This window comes from Mesoplodon densirostris, chromosome 11, assembly GCF_025265405.1.
Source record: "Mesoplodon densirostris isolate mMesDen1 chromosome 11, mMesDen1 primary haplotype, whole genome shotgun sequence".
NCBI classification, from domain to species: domain Eukaryota; kingdom Metazoa; phylum Chordata; class Mammalia; order Artiodactyla; family Ziphiidae; genus Mesoplodon; species Mesoplodon densirostris.
In genome coordinates this window covers 85,496,068-85,518,429 of record NC_082671.1, presented here as the reverse complement: position 1 = coordinate 85,518,429, position 22,362 = coordinate 85,496,068, and the positions used below count along the sequence as shown (strand labels likewise).

The following is a 22,362-nucleotide window of genomic DNA, read 5'->3' as shown; positions in this document are numbered from 1 at the left end:
GGATTTGAGTTATCAAAATGAAATCATCCCTTATTGCTGGATCGAAGGGAAGCATTAGCTAGGGTAGCTGTACCCACTACCAGAAGGCGGTTGCTAGGATTCTTAGGAATGGCTGGGTTTTGTAATATTTGGATTCCTAACTTTGGACTCATGGCCAAACCCCTATATGAGGCTCTAAAAGGAAATGACAGTGAGCCATTAAGTGCACTGTGGAATGCCATAAGGCATCTCATACCATACAAATGACTGAAGAACTCTATTCTAACAGTCCTAACCTAACTGATCAGCCTTTAGAAAATGCAGATATGGATATGTTTATGATCGGGAGCAGCTTCGTGGACTGGGGACTCCAGAAGGCGGGGTACACAGTAGTGACTCCTCAGGAAGTCTTAGAAGCAGAAGCCCTCCCTCCAGGTACGTCTGCCCAGAAGGCAGAGCTCACGGACCTCATAAGAGCCCTGTGCCTCAGAGCTAAGAAAAAGGTAACCATTTATACTGAGTATGCCTTCTCTGTCATGCATGCCCATGGGGCCATGTGGAAAGAGAGACATCTACTAACATCAGGAAGGGAAGAAATTAAACACACAGAGGAGATACTGGCCTTATTAGACTCTATTATAATGCTGGAAGAAGTAACCATAGTACATTGCCCGGGCCACCAAAAGACTGATATTAATACAGTTAAAGGAAATATTTTGGCTGATCAGGCTACAAAATGGGCAGCCAGAACCCCAAACCCAGATCCTAAGGCCCTAGCACTCACTCCACTTACTCCTGTTTAAGCTCAGTATTTAGAAATGGATTTAGAGAGAACAGAGTAAGGGGGATTTCATGCTGATTCTCAAGACTTAGAGGGTGATCAGTACCAAACAACCAAACAAGGCTGGATTTATACTGAATAGGGACTAGTGCTCATTTACTGGAAACAATCACTACTCATCTACATCAAGGAATGCATCATGGGAGGGAGGCAACCTATCATTGTCTACGACAGTTTATTGTTGGTCCACAGATGCAAAGGACCATCTAAAAGGTAATACAGAATTGCAGGATCTGCACCAGAAACAATACTAAAACCGGGCCACCCACAGTAATAAAAGTGGTGCAAACCCGACAGACAGAACCAGGAAATGACTGGCAAATAGACTTTAATATATGCTGGTATTTGTGGACACCTTCACAGGATGGGTCGAAGCTTTTCCACGTTGGACAGACAACGCTTCCAAGGTAACAGAGGCCTTACTGAAAGAAATTATCCCTCGTTTTGGGTTGCTTCATTCAATTAAATGACAACAGAGGAGCTTTCATAGCCAAGGTAACTCAAGGGGTGTCTGGGACCCTCGGAATACCATGGAAGTTACATGCTTCATGGAGACCTCAGTCTACGGGAAAGACTGAAAACATGAATTGTACCTTTAAAGACAATTGCCGAAATATGTCAAGAAATCCACTTAACTTGGGATAAGGTCTTATTACCAGTTTCCCTGCTTAGGGTAAGGGTAGCCCCTAGAAGTAAGTTCCAGTTGAGCCCTTATGAAATGCTATATGGGAGACACTTCCTGAAGACTAAGTATTATTGTAGTCTTGAAAATGATTGTATTATAAAAGAATTAGATACTATAGAATGTGTACAGTCTCTAGGTGTTACTTTATCTGCTATACCTAAATATGTTTCTAGTCCATAAATGTTTCCCACAGACATTCCCCTGCACTGCATAATCTCAGGGGATTGGGTCCTCCTTAAAACTTGGAAAAAGCAACACCCTGAGAATCAGCTGCCACCTGAGTGGAATGGACAATTCCCAAACAGGGCACACTCTCCATGGACTGGAGGAAACAGGAGGACCCCACCGTCCTAACATGGGAGGGAAACCCACTACCGATTTCCCCGCCCCTTGTTACACTTGTGAACCCTTAACTGACCTTAAATTACTTTTCCAAAAGAAACAGGAGAGCTAAGGCTCCACCTGGCCAGGAAGAGAAATGCAGACATCTTCAACCCGAGTCCAGATCAGGACTCCAAATTCAATCACTAAAAATGTTAAAAATAACATATTTTCTTGCATTCCCAAAGAAATAAGGTCCATTTTTGAAGGACTGTTAAAATTAGGAGTTATAGTTCTGTGTATCTTAGAGTTAATCCTTTTTTTTTTTTTTTTTCTTTTTTCGGTAGGCAGGCCTCTCACTGCTGTGGCCTCTCCCGTTGCGGACCACAGGCTCCGGACGCGCAGGCTTAGTGGCCATGGCTCACGGGCCCAGCCGCTCCGCGGCATGTGGGATCTTCCCGGACCGGGGCACGAACCCGTGTCCCCTGCATCGGCAGGCGGACTCTCAACCACTGCGCCACCAGGGAAGCCCAGAGTTAATCCTTTTACTCATAAAATTTTGTACTTATTGTCTGCATTTTATTTTAAATTTATTTATTTATTTATTTATTATATTTGGCTGTGTTGGGTCTTCGTTTCCATGCAAGGGCTTTCTCTAGTTGCAGAGAGCGGGGGCCACTCCTCATCACGGTGTGCGGGCCTCTCACTGTCGCGGCCTCTCTTGTTGTGGAGCACAAGCTCCAGAGCACAGGCTCAGTAGTTGTGGCTCACGGGCCCAGTTGCTCCACAGCATGTGGGATCTTCCCAGACCAGGGCTCGAACCCGTGTCCCCTGCATTGGCAGGCAGATTCTCAACCACTGTGCCACCAGGGAAGCCCTACATTTTATTTTAAAAAGGCCTCCCCAGCTAGCATGATGATTGCCAAGACGTAAGAGTTCAAGGTGGGACTCATAAATAGTTACATTTAAGTGCAAAACAATTTCATTCCTCTTATAAAAATCCAAGCCCTTGGGCTTCCCCGGTGGCGCAAGTGGTTGGGAGTCCACCTGCCGATGCAGAGGACACGGGTTCGTGCCCCGGTCCGGGAGGATCCCACATGCCGCAGAGCGGCTGGGCCCGTGGGCCGTGGCCCCTGGGCCTGTGCGTCTGGAGCCTGTGCTCCGCAACGGGAGGGGCCACAATGGTGAGAGGCCCGCGTACAGCAAAAAAAAAAAAAAAAAAAAAAAATCCAAGCCCTTTACTCAGCAGGGAGCAGGTAGGGTGGTCTTGCCCTCTTTCCCTCAAGACTGAGGAGATGTACAAAGAAAAAGGAAACTGAAACAGCATGTAAAACATTGACCAACTTAAACTGGTTTGCCTCAAATAGGTTGTTGATTGATCAGACCTTGAGTTATTTTAAAGACAGCATTGCGCATGTGCAAGACAGGAACCCATGTCTCCAGGATGACCCCAGAACAAAGAATCTTCAGTCTATGCACTTAAATAATAGAAATGTTGCCACCAGAGCCCTTTACAAAGAGAAGAGTCCTTAAATGAGGGAAATCTGGCTTCCAGCAGCACGAGTAGCTTATGTGGACTGACTTAAGACTAGCCAATCAGCTTATTCCCCCAACCCCTCACATTTCGCCCCAAACCCTGGATCAGGGAGACAGAGTTTAGCCCTGCCTCATGCCTCCTTGTCAGTCGACCTCGCAGTAAAGTTCTTTCATTTCTCAAAAGCCCGTGCCATAGTACTGGGTGCTATGTGCATCAGGCAGTGAGCCCTTCCTTGGTAACAATAGATTTACTCTCCTTATTTCTGAGGGACATATTGTATTAAGTTTTAGACATAGGGAGAAATTAGAAGACAGCAAAAGGTGGCACTTATGTAAGAAGAAGAAGGGAAACTAACACTCAGCGAGCATCCATGTACCAGGTAACATGCAGGGCACGTTGCATGGATGACTTCATCCTCAGTACAGGATAATACTGATGATAATAATAATAATACATCTTATTATTCCTATCTTTTGGAAAAAGAAATAAATGACTTGCAAAGTCATCTGTGTGGTAAATGAGCAAAGTCAGCACACAAACCTGGGTCTGTCTGACTCAGATGCTCATGCTCTCAACAGTACCCAGTGACTTGGACAGAAAGCCTTCCCCCACCCTCGCATTGCTTTCCCATAAAATCATGTTACAAAATGGACCCAGAAGGAATGTTGAAAATAACAATGAAGGTCCTTGTGAAAGGGAGCTCCACTCTTATCCTTCAGAGCCTGCCTTATCCATACCCTTGTCAATACCCTTATCAGTATTACTCCTCTATCTTCAGCCTCAGTACTTCTTTGGCTCAGAACCTCCCTTAAGCCCTGCTGGGAGTGATATTCAAGAGTCAGTAAATGGCGGGCTCATGTATCAGCCGTCCAAAGATGTTGGGAACCCCTCATTCTACCACCACAGTATTTTTAGACTGAAAGCCTCTCTGATGTGCTACAAAGAACAGGATTAAAATGGCTAGAACTGCACAGCTTCCAAGCAAAAGCTTCAGAATAAGCTCCCTTTCTCTTTGTAAACAGATGTCCAGCCCTCCCTTCAGCAGAGGACCTCTGTGGGTCATCCTGAGCCCAAAAAGAGAAAAGGAAATAAATAGCAGATGCTTGCATCCCTTTGCTCTGTTACCAGCCTGTTTTTCCTGGCCTTTTGCACCTTTTTAGGGTGACAAGACACATAAACAAAAAGCAAGTTCTCTATGGCCAGGCTGTTTGGAAGGTTTAACTGGGTGGCAATTGTGTATAATTACTGTAGTTATGCAAACATAGAGGCTGGTACTCTAGTTCTATAAAGAGAATCTTCTAATTACATCATGGAGGGAAGGAAGGAAAGTCAGGATTCTTCATCTTGGAGCACTTTCAACCTTAGGCTCCTGACGAAAGAGGCTGCTGAAGCCAGAATGTGTTTGAAACACACATTTTGTTAGTAGCAGTAGTTTCCAAGAAACTGTCATCCAGTTCATTTGCTGTGTTTCAGACAAGCTATTGTCTTCCTCCCAAAAAAGTCTGGGATGTAAGTCTAGGACTTAGTTTTAGAAAAGAGAGAAACACTGAGTCCTCAAAAAGAAAAAAACAAGTTTTAGCATGACTCGATACCAAGACCAAGTGTCTCCTGGATCGTGAAATTTCTGTTTAAGGATGTGACAGAAGGAAGCTTGAGATATTTAAAATTAGATCAAGTTGACATCCACTTGACCATAGGAGAAAATACCCGGGTTTTAAAAAGAGTAGCTGGTATTAGAATAATTTTATCCCAACTCCTGCTCCTGTAATTTTTGTCATTATAAATCCCAGTTTTTTACTCTTTTTTGAAAAATTGTATTTGATTGAAGTATAGTTTACAATTTGTTAATTTCTACTGTACAGCAAAGTGATTCGATTATATATATACAGATACATTCTTTTTCATATTCTTTTCCATTATGTTTTATCACAGGATATTGAATATAGTTCCCTGTGCTATACAGTAGGACCTTGTTGTTTATCCATTCTATATAGAATAGTTTGCATCTGCTAATCCCAAACTTCCAGTCCTTCCCTCCTCCTCCCCCCTCCCCCCTTGGCAACCACAAACCTGTTCTCTATGTCTGTTAGTCTGTTTCTATTTCATAGATAAGTTCATTCATGTAATATTTTAGATTCCGCATATTAGTGATATATGGTATTTGTCTTTCTCTTTCTGACTTACTCCACTTAGTATGATAATCTCTAGGACCATCCATGCTGCTGCAAATGGCATTATTTCATTCCTTTTTATGGCTGAGTGGTATTCCATTGTATATATGTACCACAGCTTCTTTAGCCAGTCATCTGTCAATGGACATTTAGGTTGTTGCCATGTCTTGGCTACTGTCAATAGTGTTGCAATGAACATTGAGGTGTGTGTATCTTTTCAAATTATGGTTTTCTCTGGATTTATGCCCAGGAGTAGGATTGCTGTATCATATGGTAACTCTATTTTTAGTTTTTTGAGGAACCTCCATACTGTTTTCCATTGTGGCTATACCAATTTACCTTCCTATCAACTGTTGGAGGATTCCTTTTTCTCCTCATCCTCTTCAGCATTTGTTACTTGTAGACTTTTTAATGGTGGCCATTATGACCATTGTGAGGTGGTACCTCATTGTAGTTTTTTTTTTTTTTTTTTTTTTGCGGTACGTGGGCCTCTCACTGTTGTGGCCTCTCCTGTTGAGACGGAGCACAGGCTCTGGATGCGCAGGCTCAGCAGCCATGGCTCACGGGCCCAGCCGCTCTGAGGCATGTGGGATCTTCCCGGACTGGGGCACGAACCCGTGTCCCCTGCATCGGCAGACGGACTCTCAACCACTGTGCCACCAGGGAAGCCCCTCATTGTAGTTTTGATTTGCATTTCTCTAAGAATTAGAGATGTTGAGCATCTTTTCATATGCCTGTTGGCCATCTGTATGTCTTTTTTTTGTTTTGTTTTGTTTTGTTTTGTTTTTAGGCTGCGCCGTGCAGCATGCGGGATCTTAGCTCCCCAACCAGGGATTGAACCCGTGCCCCCTACATTGGGAACGCAGAGTCTTAACCACTGTACCGCCAGGGAAGTCCCCATCTGTATGTCTTCTTTGGAGAAATGTCTCTTTAGATCTACTGCCCATTTTTTGATTGGGTTGTTTTTTTGTTATTGACTTATTCGAGCTGTTTGTAATTTTTGGAAATTTAGCCCTTGTTGGTTGCATCATTTGCAAATATTTTCTCCCAGTCTGTAGGCTTTTTGTCTTGTCTATTGTTTCCTTTGGCTGTACAAAAGCTTGTAAGTTTGCCTATGTCCAATTTGTTTATTTTTTGCTTTTATTTCTACTGTCTTGGGAGATTGACTTAAGAAAAATTGGTACATAAATCCGGTTTTTAATATCAACCAAGTTAGTTTCAACCAAGTGTAAGTATAAATATAAAAAATACTCCCAATTATAATTGTAAGATGACTGTAAAAATATAAAAGCACCCCAATTTCAGAGATGTTAAAATGGGGGAAGAACAGAACAGTACCTTAAAATGAAGAAAAAACGACACTTAGAAAATAATTTATTGTTTACCCCAACATTGGTTTACTTCTTTTCAACTAATTTCTTGGTTTCTGTAATGACAAGTTAGAGAAATGTTTCAGCCAGAGGTCACTGTGTCCTGGCACCCAGGTAGAGATAATCCTTGATCGACAGATTACTTATTTTTATAATGTGATAATACTTATGAAATCATCAACTGATCAGGATTAGTCCCACTGAGGTCTTGCCAGGCACAAGTAGGTTTCAGTGGGGCGAGGACACTTGATGAGGAGAAGATGGTGCCTGGCCTCACCTTTTCACCGACTGTATCTCCATACTCGCCTTCTTCAGCTCTGCTGTCATTTGGAGTTTGTTTATAGTTTCGTGCCCTGCACTGAAAAGAAACAGATTTGTTAGTTTGTTTTGTACTGGGCTGTGTTCTGAGAAACTAAAAAGAAGAAAGAAGGAGGGAAAAAGGCAATCTGGCCAGAGTGAAAAGACGAACATTTTAAGAGCATCTACAGATCTCTGGTCGTTTTCTCGAAGGAACTCTTCAAAAGCCATTGCATCTTCTTCGAGCTTTTTTTCTGCTTTCATGAGTTGTCTTTCCTTCATTGTTGTGTGTTTTTCAAACTTCTGAATTGTGTTTCTTTTGGTTGACAGAGCATACTAGGAATATTGAAAACAAAAGTGCATCAAGAACATGATTCCACATTTCTAGCACATTTCAACGGTCTCACAACAAAGGGAAAAATAACTGGCCTGGTCTGTGATCACTTGTATTAGAAATAACAGTATGCCCAATCTTGGGGCTACAGCCTTCATTGCATGTAGGAATTTTATTTTCAGGATAGTTAGAATGGAGACTCATGCCTTTCTTTCACTTTTATAAAGAGGCTCAATGTTGTTCCAAAATGGTTCCGCAGATCAAAATAGCTACGTATCCCCTCAGGCTCTATCCTAAGAGAAAGGGGGGTGGGCGTCCATATCCCTCCAGAGAGCAAGTCTACTTAGTATTATTCAGTGTCCCTCCAATACTTTCTGGGCCTTGGGAAATTGGGCTGTCTGTAGCCACAAAAGCTTTCCTGTAGGAAGTACCATGGGAGAGTCAGGTTCCAGTGATTCCTCCAAGAGGGTAGGGGGGTGGGGGGGTATTTAACCAGCCTCAGAGCATCCTGTTTAGATCCCCAAATACAACTTTGATAGCTAGCTGCTTTTTTTTTTTTTAGTACATAATATAAAAGAATCCCCACAGCTGGGGACCAGAAAAGTCACCAGAGGTCTTCAGCAAAGGAGGGTCAGGTGTGGAGGACAGGCTGAGTACAGAAAGCAAACGTGGCAGCAGGAGACCCGTGTTCAGAAGGTCTAACAGTAATTCATGCGAGAGCTACTGGCAACACGGACTACAGTGGCAGCAGAGGAGGTCATGAAAAGTAGCATGATTACAGATATAGTTGGAATAAAATATATTCCAAAGGATATTTGGGTGTGGGCTGTAAGAAGGAGGAATTGAGGATAACTCCAATCTTTTGGGCATAAACAACTGGAAAAATGGAATTGCTGTTTACAGAGATAGGGAGCACTGCCTGGGATTCAGATCTACAGGGGCAGGGAAGGGTATAGCAGGGGCGGCTTTGGCAATGCGAAGTTTGAGATGCCTATGGAGCATCTAAGTAGAGATGTTAAGAACTACGATTACAGTTGTTGAGTCTGGAGTTGCGTTTGTGAGTCCGGAGTTCAGGAAAGAAGATCAGGCTAGAGAAGTAAACTTGGAAGCTGTTAACAGGGCAGTAGAATTTAAAGCCTCCAGCCTGGAGGAGTGTAGATAGAGCGTGGGGTGAGGTGTGAGCCCTGGGCATTCCAGCATTTGGAGATCAGGGTGAAGAGGAACAAGAAAATTATGAAGGAGTGAGCTGCCAGTGCTGTGGAAGAACCAAGACATAGAGAGGCTTGGAAACCAGCTGAAGAAGGTGTTTCAAAGGAGGGTGATCACCTGGGCCAATACCTGCTGGAAGTGAGTAGAAGGAAGACTGTGAAGTGACCATTTGAATTTGGCAACAGAAGTGGTGTTGGTGGAATGATGAGAACAAAAGCCCTGATCTTCAAGGTAGGAAAGGCAATGTGTCTGGGGCATAAAGGAAAAATAAAATGTCCGGGTGAAAATTTGGCAGGTATATGCAGGAAGTCTTCTATTCGGCTAATGGGAGAAAGAAATTATTTTACCTACCTCGAGCATAAATCTGTCTCTCTGGTCATTAATAAATTCATGGACAGTCCTTTTTGTGTCTGCACCTTTAAAGAAAATTGAAATAGACTTAAGTTTGATTCATTATCCCTCAAAGATGTTGTATAAAATAAAAGGTATGTAATTAAATTATTGCATACAGTATGTATCTGACTTAAAAAATACCTTCAGATAAACCTCTTCCAAACCACTGAAAAATTACTTTAATAATATTAGCTACCATTTATTTTATGCCCATATTCCAGGACCTTCACTAGACTTTTTTTTTTTTTTTTTTTTTTGCTGTACGCGGGCCTCTCACTGTTGTGGCCTCTCCTGTTGCGGAGCACAGGCTCCGGATGCGCAGGCTCAGTGGCCATGGCTCACAGGCCTAGCCGCTCAGCGGCACGTGGGATCTTCCCGGACCAGGGCACGAACCCGCGTGTCCTGCATCGGCAGGCAGACTCTCAACCACTGCGCCACCAGGGAAGTCCCTCACTAGACTTTTAAAATAGATAATTTAATCTATTAATAACCCCAGTAAGGTTCTTATTACTATCCCCATCCTGTATGTGAGGTCCCGAAGTTCAGAGTTGTCAAGATGCTTGCCCAAGACTGCACAGCTAACAAGTGGCAGAAAGGTATAGTCACTGGTATCACTGTGTTGCCCAGCATTTGCCTCTTTTTCATACAATTATAGTGCAGAATATGCACCTCCAAGAGCTTCTAAATAAGTTAACATGGCTTCCTTCTTCTACATTAATTATTGAATTCAAAGTCCTTTCCTAAGTGATTTTCTTGTTCTCCGAAGATTTTTTTTTTCCCACAATTTGGGAAAGTACATGGATTTTGGGAGCCAAAGAAATTTTCTTTTTTAGTTACCACAGCAAATGCTGGGCACTCCATGTGTGTTTATCCTTCCTTCCTTTTAATTTTCAATTTAAAAATTTAGACAAGACACATTTGGGGGAAGATGTTATGACTCCATCATCGTACCATTAACCACTTTAGCCTCATTAGCTTCAAACTGCTATCAATCTCATTTATAGACACTTCTTGATCTGATGAGTAAGAAACGCCCATCACATTTTGATGACCAGATTGCCCTCATTCATAGAGCAGTAATGAATAGCTTGTAGTATTTTAACAGGTTGCCTTCAAATAACATTAAAACAGGTTATGTTTTTTTCAACAACAGGCAAACTTGCTTAATTCTATGAGCTTCCCGATTCTGGACATAAGAGTTTCACGGCCTGGACAGTCAAGGCTCCACTTTAGAAAGTTTCTGTATTTCTAAATCTGAAATGAGATGAGTGTAAAAGGTGGAACTGAGTGTAAAAGGCCAGAGCTAATAACTCTAATACTGTATCGTTTTGGCCGTGACCTTCTTCCTTAGAGCCACGAAAATGAGTCACAGTCTATTTCTTTTTTTTTTTTTCCTGGCTGCATTTCGCGGCCACTGAACTTCCCTGACCAGGGATGGAACCCGTGCTCCCTGCAGTGGAAGCATGGAGTCTTAACCACTGGACCACCAGGGAAGCCCAAGTCTATTTCTTGGAAAAGGTATGTTTTCTTATTTAAAATAGATTTTCTCCCAACTCTCAACCCCCGTTTACAAAGACCTCCTACCATGTTATGAGACTGCATACTTTGTTTTTCTCACCTCCAGAAAAGCCCCCAAACCTAACATTAACAGTAAATATTCAAAACAATATTCTTAATCAAACAGTAATTTAGCCTTACCTTCTGTTAATCTGAGAATAAGAGTGGGATCTAGCCCCAGTTTTTCAGTTGAGGTACCAACTGTGTCAGCGAAGATTCCTATTTGGCCCAGGTGTGAACAATTCTTCATTCGGGATGAAAAAGTAGACTTTTGGTAGATTTTCATGCTGCGGTTCATAAATTTTTCCTGCCCAAGCGAAAAAGTTTAACAGAATTTCTAATATACGAAAATAATGTTGTGTTAAAATAGTGATTGTGTATAAAATTATCATCTGCAACAAGCCCTTTTCTCATTACTAATTCGTTAAACAAGCAACTTCAAGTTCTTTTGTCTGAAGGATTGTGCCAGTTTTCTATTCCTTCTCATATGAAGCTGAGCACAAAGATAGGAACGTTCAACCTTGATTAAACCTAAACTTCACAAACAGGAGGCTGGAAAGTGTTCTGGTTTTGTTTTCACGATCTCGTCTTGCTCAAAATGCAGGTCTCTTGGAGATTCCACCAATTTGAAAGGATTGGTTCTGTGGAACTGAAAACTTGAGAGCAAATGCACCTCCCCAGTAGGCATTAGAAAAAATCAGGCTTCCTATTTCTTGAATCTTTTCTCAATATCGGATACTTTCAAACTATAGAACACATGCAGAAAACCATGACCTCACAGCTGAATTGGTTAGTAAGCATTTCTAGATTTTTTTCCCCTCATTCTAATTAGGATTTAAAAATTTTTTTTGTAATCAACCTTTACTTCTAGTGATAAGCAAAGCAAACCTCATGAAATCCAAACCATGGATCTGCTTCTGTACTTGTATGACCCTGAGAGTGAGTGCCTTACTTGCCACACCTTTGTCCCAGCCCACTGATCTTGTCTTTATTTAAAATTTTGATATTTTGTTCATCATGGATTTTTTTGCATTAATTTTAATTTTTTACAATAGTGAATTAAAATGTTGCTTATTCTGATTGCTGAGTTTTTGCCTCCCCCTTAAATTTTGCACCCAAGGCAAGTACCTCACTTACCTCACGCTAATCCTTGTCCAGATTTTTATATATATTTTTTTGTATCATTCAAATTTCTCAATGAGCTTATGTAATTTTTACAATGAAAAAAAATAGCAATGATGTTTTCATCTGAGGGAAAAAGGGCATTCAGGAGTTTATATAAAAGGGTGTACTCGCAACAGGAACAATGGGACAAAACATCCTATCTCAGGCCACCCGTTTAAATTTTTTTGGTTTTAATTATTTTTGGCTGTGTTGGGTCTTCATTGGTGCATGCCGGCTTTCTCTAATTGCGGTGAGCAGGGGCTACTCTTCGTTTTGGTGCGCGGGCTTCTCGTTGCAGTGGCTTCTCTTGTTGTGGAGCATGGGCTCTAGGTGCGTGGGCTTCAGTAGTTGTGGCTCATGGGCTCCAGAGCACAGGCTCAGTAGTTGTGGCACACGGGCTTAGTTGCTCTGCGGCATGTGGGATCTTCCCGGACAGGGTTCGAACCCACGTCCCCTGCATTGACAGGCGGATTCTTAACCACTGCGCCACGAGGGAAGCCATCCTACAGGTTTCTTGCCTCTTGTCTCACATCTTATTGAAGCCCATATTTTTATGGCCATATTTACAATATTTGTTAAGCAAATTATTATTCAAATACATGACCAAGAAAATGACTGTTGTAAAACCTTTTTAAAAAAATGAACATGCTTGGGCCTCCCTGGTGGCGCAAGTGGTTGAGAGTCCGCCTGCCGATGCAGGGGATGCGGGTTCGTGCCCCGGTCTGGGAGGATCCCATGTGCCGCGGAGCGGCTGGGCCCGTGAGCCATGGCCGCTGAGCCTGCGCGTCCGGAGCCTGCGCGTCCGGAGCCTGTGCTCCGCAACGGGGGAGGCCACAGCAGTGAGAGGCCCAAATACCGAAAAAAAAAAAAAAAAAAAAAAAAAATGAACATGCTTTCACACAGGTATATCTAATCATATCTATATTTCTTTTGAGTAGTGAAATAGCAAAAACAGAATTCCTCCTTAAAGAGTACATGAATTACAGATTTTTTCTGCTGAAATTGTCTCCAAAACAATGGCAAATCCAGCAAGCAATGAAGAGGGTGTCAAAGAATAAAGAAAATGTGAATGTCATGCTTCCAAGTATAATGACAAGTAAGTCCCATATTCTTAAATTCAATTAAGTAAATATCCCTAATTCTAAAATATTCTGCCTCTATGTTTGTTTTTTATTAAATAGTCAGAATTTTTATTTTAAGCAGAACCTGAACAATCCCACTATCCCACTATCTCTGATATTATAAATTATTAATTTGGAAACTCAGGTTAATTTCAGATATGAAGCAATAAAAATATATACATGGAGAAATAGAAAATACTTTATTTGTAGATAGTATGATAGCATACCTACAAACCTCTCCCCAATCAAAAACCTGGGAAACAAGTTGACTTATTAAAGCATTCTATAGAGTAAGTGGACACAGAGTCAATTATACTTTATTAACCTAATATGTCAAGCTAAATAGATTAACTTTATTAATTAGAAAATATACAAGGGAATTAAATCCAAGAAAGCAATAATAACCTTAATTGTGTGACCAGGAGATTTGACAAATGAGAAATGTGTCATGTTTTTAAATAGGAAGGTTGATTTTGTAAAGCTGCCAACTTTTCTGAAATTAATTATAAGTTTTATGGAATTATAATAAAAATGTTACCAAAAAATTGGTCAGGGAGTTGGGTGTTGGGTTAGGTAGAACTTTGCATAATGATTCTGAGGTTCATCTAGAAAGAGAAACAAATACTTTTGAAGCAAGAATGTAATGGGGGGCTTCCCTGCTGGCGCAGTGGTTAAGACCCCGCCTGCCAATGCAAGGGACACAGGTTCGAGCCCTGGTCCGGGAAGATCCCATATGCCGCAGAGCAGCTAAGCCCATGAGCCACAACTATTGAGCCCGCGTGCCTAGAGCCCCTGCTCTGCAACAAGAGAAGCCACTGCGATGAGAAGCCCGCGCACCGCAACAAAGAGTAACTCTCGCTCGCCGCAACTAGAGAAAGCCCACGCACAGCAACGAAGACCCAACGCAGCCAAAAATAAAATAAATAAGAAAATGAATTAAAAAAAAAGAATGTAATGGGGGTGTTGTTACTTATCCTTTAAAATGTTATATATTATCACAGAGTCTCAGAAATTAAAACTGTTGGTACTGGCATTAGGAAGCCAGCTCAATGGACCAGGAATAGATCCTATTACATGTAAGATTTTGTACGTGGTGAACCTAGGGTCGCAAATTGAAGAAGAAGACTTATACTTCTAGCAACTTTGGGGTAACAAGGACCAGACTTACCCTCTTGCCTGAAAAATATATGGAACAACAGTTTTAAGACATCAGACATCAAGGAGCAAAGCATAGTAATCCCTGAGGGAGGGGAAACAAATGAAATGAGTCCTGTGCTGGCCTCAGTGTACTGCCTGGAGAGCATTTCCAGGACACAGCATGGGGATGGGGTACTCAGCAGTCCCCATGGATTGAAAAGGCAGAGCTGGGGGTAGGGAGGACATGGTGGCTAGAGTTCCAAGAGCAGAGTACTGGAGGGGAGAGAGCCACACAGAAAGAGGGTTCTGATGATCTGCATTCTTCAGCTGAGAGCTGATCCTGAGCCTTAGGTGTGAGAGCTTTCACACTCTGAAATCTGCAAATTACAAATCAGGGAGAATCTTTTTCCCAGAGAGCCGGTTGTTAAACATTTATCAGCACACCAGGGGCGGCTGCCCTGCTCAGTTCTCTTGTGTCCCTCACTATGCTGAGTGCGATTAAATCAGATCATGTGTATAAAGTATCAAGCACAGTGATGACACTGGGTTAAACTCAATACATGATGTTTGACAAGAGAGAAAACCCATGAAAGGAAAACTGAGAAGTGTTTGTATTTGACAACTTAAGATTCAGTGCTCCTAGACTTGTCATCTAACTAGAGGATGCTCAGAAAGCAGTGCGTCTCAGTCCAGAGGAGTGAATGGCTAACATTCGGATTTTAGCGGTTCTGACAGACTGATATGGGAAAGAGAGACCTCCTCAGGCCCCCCAGGTCAGTTCTCATCCATCCCGCCTGCTCCAGAGACCAGCCCTGGCCGTCTGCATAATACATTTGCTGGTTACCATGTCCCCATCTTAAATTTCTGTCCCTGGAAGTTTTCACAATAACTCTACCTTCACCCTGAAACAAAGCTGTCATTCTCAGAAGTGTTCCCCCCTCCCCACCTTGTTTATTTTCTGTTCTAGAATTAAGTACAAGGAGAAGAGAGGGTAACATGGAGGAGTCCAGGAGGATATCATTTTCAGAAGACTCTTCTCTGGGAAGGGGTAGCCAAGGTAACACTGGAGCTTTGGCACTTGACTCACAAAAACAAAGCCAGAAAAGGTGCCCATCTCAAAGTGGAGACCCAGGACTTATAAACTAACCTGGAAAACAGAGGGTAGTGTCCACATCACCCTTAATCCTGGGGAGCTAGGAGTTCTGTCTCTCTCTCGACATTATTACAAAACTCAGAGAGGTGGGCGAATGCACAGAACTGGCAGAGAAGTCAGGGGCAAAGGATCTGGCACGAGTTGTCCCTGGCTGACTAGCACATCCCCTGAGGTCCTTCCTGGCTGGACCTCCTCATTCCTCTGGTTCAGGCCTGCCTTCTGGTATTGATGGACCCATTCCCAGGGCCCAGCAAACCAGGTCAATGGCAACCAGGTGACTGCCATTGGCCAGTAACTCAGGGAAGTAACTGGGAAAACCGAGGAAGCTCTACCATGCCCATAATCAACTCCAAGAATGCCTTCAGCCTCAGCCTGCCCTGCCCTGTAGTCATTTGAGTTTGTAAACCCCCACCCTGCCCCGCCCCATGCAGGCTGACTTCTGGTGACTCCTTTTCTCCTTTATCCTGCTGTCAACCACTGGAGGTATTTAGTGGTGCAGGTAAAGCTCAACAGTGCAATCTGCCTGCCCAGAAACAACCCTGATATAAGTGCACTTGGCCAGCGGATTGGGAAAGTGAGTTCCTTCAGACTGTGAGGCCAATTAGGACCCAAATTATTTAAGACATATTACTTTGCCTGTTAGAGGATCTGGAGTAGAGTGTAGGGGAGGGGGGTGGAGGAAGTGGGTGGTGGGGTCAATGTTTTCTTCTCTTTAAAATCTTGAATATAGAGGTCACTCAGTTTAAATAACATCCCTTGACAAGACATTTTAGTAATATGTGTTCCAGTATCAGTTTAAAAGCTTAAGATGGTAATTTATGGCAGTGGTAGAATCCACTGGTTCTTCATCCATTTTCTTTTCTTCCCCCACTCACCACGTATATATTGGAGGCATACAATGTATTGGGTTCTTTTTAAGACTCTGAGTACACAAAGACCACCCTGGACCTATACAATACAATACAATACAATAAAATACAATAGGGCAAACGATACAGCGGTGATAGTGACGGGTCTGGGAGCAAAAGCAAATAATGTGATCTATGCCTGAGGCATTTAGAACAGTCTTTTTCTATATATATACATAAATTTATTTATTTTTGGCTGTGTTGGGTCTTCATTGCTGCACGCGGGCTTTCTTTAGTTGCAGTGAGCGGGGGCTTCTCTTGTTGTGGACCTCAGGCTCTAGGCATGCGGCCTTCAGTAGTTGTGGCGTGAGGGCTCAGTAGTTGTGGTGCATGGGCTCAGTAGTTGTGGCTCATGGGCTTAGTTGCTCTATGGCGTGTGGGATCTTCCCGGACCAGGGATCGAACCTTTGTTCCCTGTATTGGCAGGCGGATTCTTAACCACTGTGCCAGCAGGGAAGTCCTGCTCATTTAAATATTGGCATAAGCCTCCGTAATCTCAACGAGTCACGTTTAAGACCCAAATGTCCCAGCAACACTGTAGCAGGTGATCACGAATGCAGACTTTGGAGTGGACAACTCTGATTTTGAATCTTGATTTGGTACTTACAGATGTGTAAGCAAGTTCAGTTAACATTCAAAATATATTTCTGCCTACTGTGTGTCAGGCACGGTTCTGCGTGCTGGAGAGAGGGCAATTTTTTTTTAAAAGAACAACAACAAAAAAAGACAAAAACCATTGTTTTCATGGAGTCTAGATTTTAATCCCTTAGCATCTCTGAGCCTCAGTTTCCTTCCATAAAATGGGAATAACTGTTCCACCTCTTAAGGTTTTCATGAGGATTCAATGAGTGTGCACATAAACAACCAAGCAGGATGCCTAGAATACGGGATGAAGTCAGTAAATGGGAGCTACCAGGTGCTAATAGTTACTAATTAGCCTGTGATTTTACTTCTAGTGACTATAAACACAAAGATGAACAGGAGAAAAAGAAACTATGTTAAAGCGTATAAAAGAGAAAATATTAATAAAAACCTACAACATTGATACTATACTTTTCCAGATTACTGAAGTTTTTTCACAGGCATTAGGTTCATTCTGACAGGTAGAAAAGGTTGGTGAAAAGTTGATAACAATCTGTTGGGTTGATGTATTTGGAATTTGGATGGCTAATACTAAAGATTTGCAGATTTCCTTAAATTTATGCTTAGCACTCATCCCCACCCTTAAGATCCTGCTCACCTCTTTCTTGTCACATTTCCCCCCTCTTCAATCCTTCTGCCTATTTAAATTCACTCCCTTCCTCATCCCTACTCTGATTCCCTTTATCCTAAAAGTCTATCTGCAATAAACATCTTTATCCATGGGTTCTGGCACTTTTTAACTCATAGAAAAACTGGAAGTTCTCATTCCTCTAAGCCAACTGCTAATAGCAGACATTTGCTCTTACTCCATCTCTTGGGTAATTCATAGTACACGTAAAGAGAATCAGTGGTCTCTAGAAGTTGTTATACTTCTATATTTCCATATGTATTAATCCCCCTGTTGATTAATGAGGGGTTGGTGATGATCATAAAGGAGAAGAAGAGAACCAACTATGCTTAGGAAGGGATTATAAAGTTCCCGAACTAAACCAATATGGTGTACCAATCAGGAAAAATAAGTAGAAGCTGGTGAATGTCTTTGTTGTGCAAAACAAAAATAGCAGAATGACTAAACAAAGGCTCTGTACCCAAATGAGAGGGAAAATGTTGGATTGCACAGCAAATGCGTGCAAATTCACATCTAAAATACATGTACAAATCCAACTTCTGATGGATGAAAAAGATAAAGATCTCAGAAAACCATGGATTGAAAATGGTGGTATGTGATTGCAAGCCATCAGTTTTATAGGCTTGTGATTAAGAGCATGGACTCTCATTATGCTCCTTCATCCTCACCCCTCAATTTCCCCGTCTTTCAAAAGAGATGGTAAGAATAGCACCTACCTTGTGGGATTGTTAGGGGAGTTAGTTAGCATATGTCCTGCCCCTTGGACAGCATCAGGAGCACAGTAAGTGTTATGTAAGTGTAAGCTCATGGAGAAAGCACTCTAAGGAGGGAAGGTCCTTGGTGTGTTTGAGAAACAGCAAGGAAACTAGTGGAGCTTAAGCACAGTGAACGAAGGGGAGTGACAGCCAAGGTCAAAGAGACAACAAGGGCCCTGTAGGTCATTTACTCAGTGGAATAAAGATCATTACATGAATCACTCTGACTGCTGAGCTGAGAAGAGACTATAGAAGAGGTTGAGGGTCAAGTCGGGAGACCTGTTGGGAGGTTACAGCCATTGAGAGGCAAGAGCGTATGGGGTCTCTTGGGATAGGAGTGGAAGTGGTGAGAGGTGGTCAAATTCTAGATATATTTGGAAAGTAGAGACTACATGACTGTGATGGTTTGGATGTGGGGTATGAGATAAAGAGCCCAGGAAATAAAGAATGGAGTTGCCATCAACAGAGACAGAGAAGGCTGTCTCTGGGGAAAGGGGTGGGTGGGAAGAGCAAAGTTTCAGTTTAGAACATGGTAAGTTTGAGATATCTATCAATATTAGACATCTAAGGGGATGTGGGTATAAAATATACTGTTCTTCCAAGTGAACACGATGCTGGTTGGTTTAATTCTTGCATTATTCTAACATTATGCAATCACACGTGGTCACCACATTATATAAAAGACTGAGTCAGGACCTTTGATGCGTGTCATCGTAGGGGCAGCATGAATGGCATTGTGGAAAGACCCTGGCCTTTGGGAACAGGCAGGTTTGAATCTTGCCTCTGACTCCACCCAGCTCTTTCTCTTAGGCCTACCCGAGTAAACTCAGAGCACCTTAGCTGCTGCTTCTATCAAGTATGGATACTCATACCTTTCTTACAGCCTTGTTGCAATTTCCAAGCACAGATAATGTATGGGAAGTGCCTACTGATGATAGACTGATAGGGAAATAATTGCTTATACTTTCTTCAGAGTAGATATCCAGATCTGTCCTCTTTCTGGTCCACTTTGTCTTGTGAATAACCACAGCACTTGAAAAGAATAGGAGAGGTAGGTGACAACTAGCTTTCCTAAGGAACTCTGAATTAAAGTTATTGAAACCCGGTCGTTTGAGAGGAATTGACCACCAATATCCATACAAATTTGGGGAATCTGACTCACCTTAGGGCTGATTCTTATTATTCCAATATTTGTGGAAGTGGAGAAAGAGGAATGTTTTTTTTTTTTTTTTTTTTTTTTGCGGTATGCGGGCCTCTCACTGTTGTGGCCTCTCCTGTTGCGGAGCACAGGCTCCGGACGCGCAGGCTCAGTGGCCATGGCTCACAGGCCCAGCCGCTCCACGGCATGTGGGATCTTCCCGGACCGGGGCACGAACCCATGTCCCTTGCATTGGCAGGCGGACTCTCAACCACTGCGCCACCAGGGACGCCCTAGGAATGGGGTTTTATAATGTCCAAACCTAAAGTCCTAGACCAATTCTAAATGAATTCACAATAACAATATCTAGCACATGTTATCTGAAGCAGTTTGTGTTTGATTTTCTTGACAACTCTCTCTACAGTTCAATGAAAATGGATTTGCAGATTCTCTTACTAGGAGATAGAAAGCTCTGTTTGTCCCCCACGTGCAAATGAAGATTTAGACAGATTCTCTCAGGCTCAGTGCCTTTCAAGTTTTTCCCACCTCATTCCGGCCCAGTTGGACAAATATTAGGAGAAAGGGCTGTGAACTGTGTCCTGGGGTAGTGTGTGGAGACAGGCACTAGCAATGTTTTATTTACAGGAAAGCCGGGAGCCACTAGGTCCTTGGCCTGCTCTGTGACCCGCCTCTTTTCATTAGGTCAGAAGCAGAGCGTGATGGTGAGGAAATTACCTTCACCTTGACCTTTAAGGACCTGCTGGCGTCAAGCTAGCTATTTGGTATGGGCTTTTCTGTTGACATTTCTGACTGCACCTTTTGCAACCTGAAAATATTACTGGAGTTCAAGAGGAAGGAAGAGTAGGGGAAAGAAATCAGCCAGTTTGAGTCCCATGATGTGAAAAGTACTTTGTAAACCAAAAAGTGCTACAGGGATGCTGGTTATTTCCGAGGAAAACTGTGTTATCCTCACCCCTCTATAATTGTTTAACAATGACCGGAGGAGAGAAGTCCACTCTTAACCTTCTTGCTTCTGCAAACTTCTTGTTTGCAGGAGCTTTTGGGGGAATGTTGTCTATCTGGACTGTAATCGGATATACTCAGTTCACCCACAGATATAAATTCCCGTGAAGAAAAAGTATGATTTCTTTTAGACTTACCAAGAGCTTGTAAGCTTAAAGAACATGGTATATTCTTTGAAGGACTATTGGTTGAAATCAAATCTTTAACTTAATTGACCAGCAAGACAAATAGCAGGATTAAAATAAACTAATAGTAATAATAATAATAATAATAATACTTCTTTAGAGCTAGGCACTGGGCCGAGTCATTTACATTTCATCTTATTTAAAGCTCAAACAAGTCCATAAAGTAGAATCAATTATTCCCATGATATGGATGAGGAAAATGAGGCTTAGAGAAATTAAGTAAATTGCCCAAGGTCAAATAGCTCATAAGTTACAGAAGTGGGATTATGACAAATTTACTGAACCCCACAGCCTTCTATGTGCCTATAATTTCACCCCGTGCTTAGTTTATACCTCTAATTGCAACATCTGCAAATATGCCTATAATTGCAAAATGTAGCAGATTCAAGTCTTTAGCAGAAATTTTATAAACAAAATGTTAATATTTCTCTATGAATTAGTGACTTTATGTGTTTCTATTTTCCACTGTTTCTATGGGTTGGCCCAAAAGTTCCGTTTGGATTTTATACTTCTCTTATAGTATTATTTCTCTGTATATATTATACCTTTCTTTTTAAAACTGTGAAAGACACACATCTGTTTCTGATTGTGTGTCTGAGCTGTGAGTAATCTATGAAATTTTTCCCCTTTAGGGTCTCTTTTATTCACATTGTCTATTTAATTCCACCCCCCTCTTCTTTTTTCTCTCTTTCCTACCTGTCTGATCTGTCTCTTTCGTGGCCATAATATGAAGCTTAGGCATATTCGCATTTATTGTGTTCAGTTAAAGGAGTTTTTGCTTTCTGTTCTTCGTTTTTAAATGGCTTTATAGTGACAAAAAATGGACTTTTAGATTTTGTGGTTTTGCTGGCCGCAGCTTTCTTTTATCGTATGTTATTTGCGTCCATAAAGTGTCTTCCTTTTGATTGTAAAGTTTTTGCTGGGCAGGGAAAGGGCCTTCCTATCTTTGAATGTCCTGCAAGGCCTAACACAGAGCTTCTAATAACAGTGTATAAACAAAATAAAATATTTGAGAAACTCAAAACCCAGTGCCTGCCAGTGTATTCACAGCAACTGACAGGCAGGAAGAGATGTGGCTAAGAATTACAGACCATCTTCCTTAAACAAACTTAATTCGGTCTCCAATCTCGGTGAGGGCAGGCCCCACCGGATACAGCTGCGGTGGGCGACACTGAGCTGAAACCAATCTTACCTCGACGAGTTTGCATTCAGGAGCCGTTCCAACCTATCCTTCAGGAAGGCGGAAGGATAGGGGAAGATGGGCGAAGGCGCCAGTCGATTTTTTAGTCTCGGCTCTATCCTCCCCTGCCCCGCTCCCCCTTCATCTCGGGGACCGTGTGGTAGGGGATCCGAGAGCGGAGCGGGCCAACCGCAAAGTGCGCGGCACCCGCGATCCTCGCGGCCGCGCGAACCCTGGAGCGACCCCCCTCCACCACCTCCCTCTCCTCTCCATCCCCGGGTTCCCTCTGAAGGCGGCCCCCCGAGTCCCAGGCTGCCGCGAGTTTCTGGGCAGAGGTTTCTCCCCACTCTGTACCCTCCCGGGACTCTGTACCCTCCCGGGACTCTGTCCCAGGTCCGGCCCCTGCCCCTACCCAGGTCCCCCTCCTCCCCCATTCTCCCCCCTCCGGGCCCCCTCGCCCTCGGTGGCTCCCTTCCGCCAGGTCACGTGATCTTCGCAGCCCGCCTTTCTCTCTCCCCTCCGCAGAGCCGCAGCTTCTTTACCTGTAAAATAGGGACAGGACTCTCTACCACATTTACCCAGAGCATGACAAAGCGACCAGGAAAGAGATGATTCCATTATAACGTTTATTACT

The 22,362-nt window shown here is 42.7% G+C and overlaps 1 protein-coding gene across 1 annotated transcript in view; it reads right to left on the bottom strand.

Moving 5' to 3' along the window:
• Nucleotides 1–22,317, bottom strand: part of CCDC38 (coiled-coil domain containing 38) — a 47,671-nt gene extending 25,354 nt beyond the window's left edge. The window contains exons 1-5 of the mRNA XM_060114237.1: nt 22,271–22,317; nt 10,836–11,001; nt 9,096–9,160; nt 7,374–7,537; nt 7,182–7,262 (exon numbers count right to left, since the gene is read on the bottom strand). Of these exons, the coding sequence (XP_059970220.1) occupies nt 7,182–7,262; nt 7,374–7,537; nt 9,096–9,160; nt 10,836–11,001; nt 22,271–22,315 (521 nt within the window). The 5' untranslated portion in view covers nt 22,316–22,317. The remainder of the gene's footprint in view (nt 1–7,181; nt 7,263–7,373; nt 7,538–9,095; nt 9,161–10,835; nt 11,002–22,270) is intronic.
• Between the last annotated feature and the right edge of the window lie 45 nt (nt 22,318–22,362).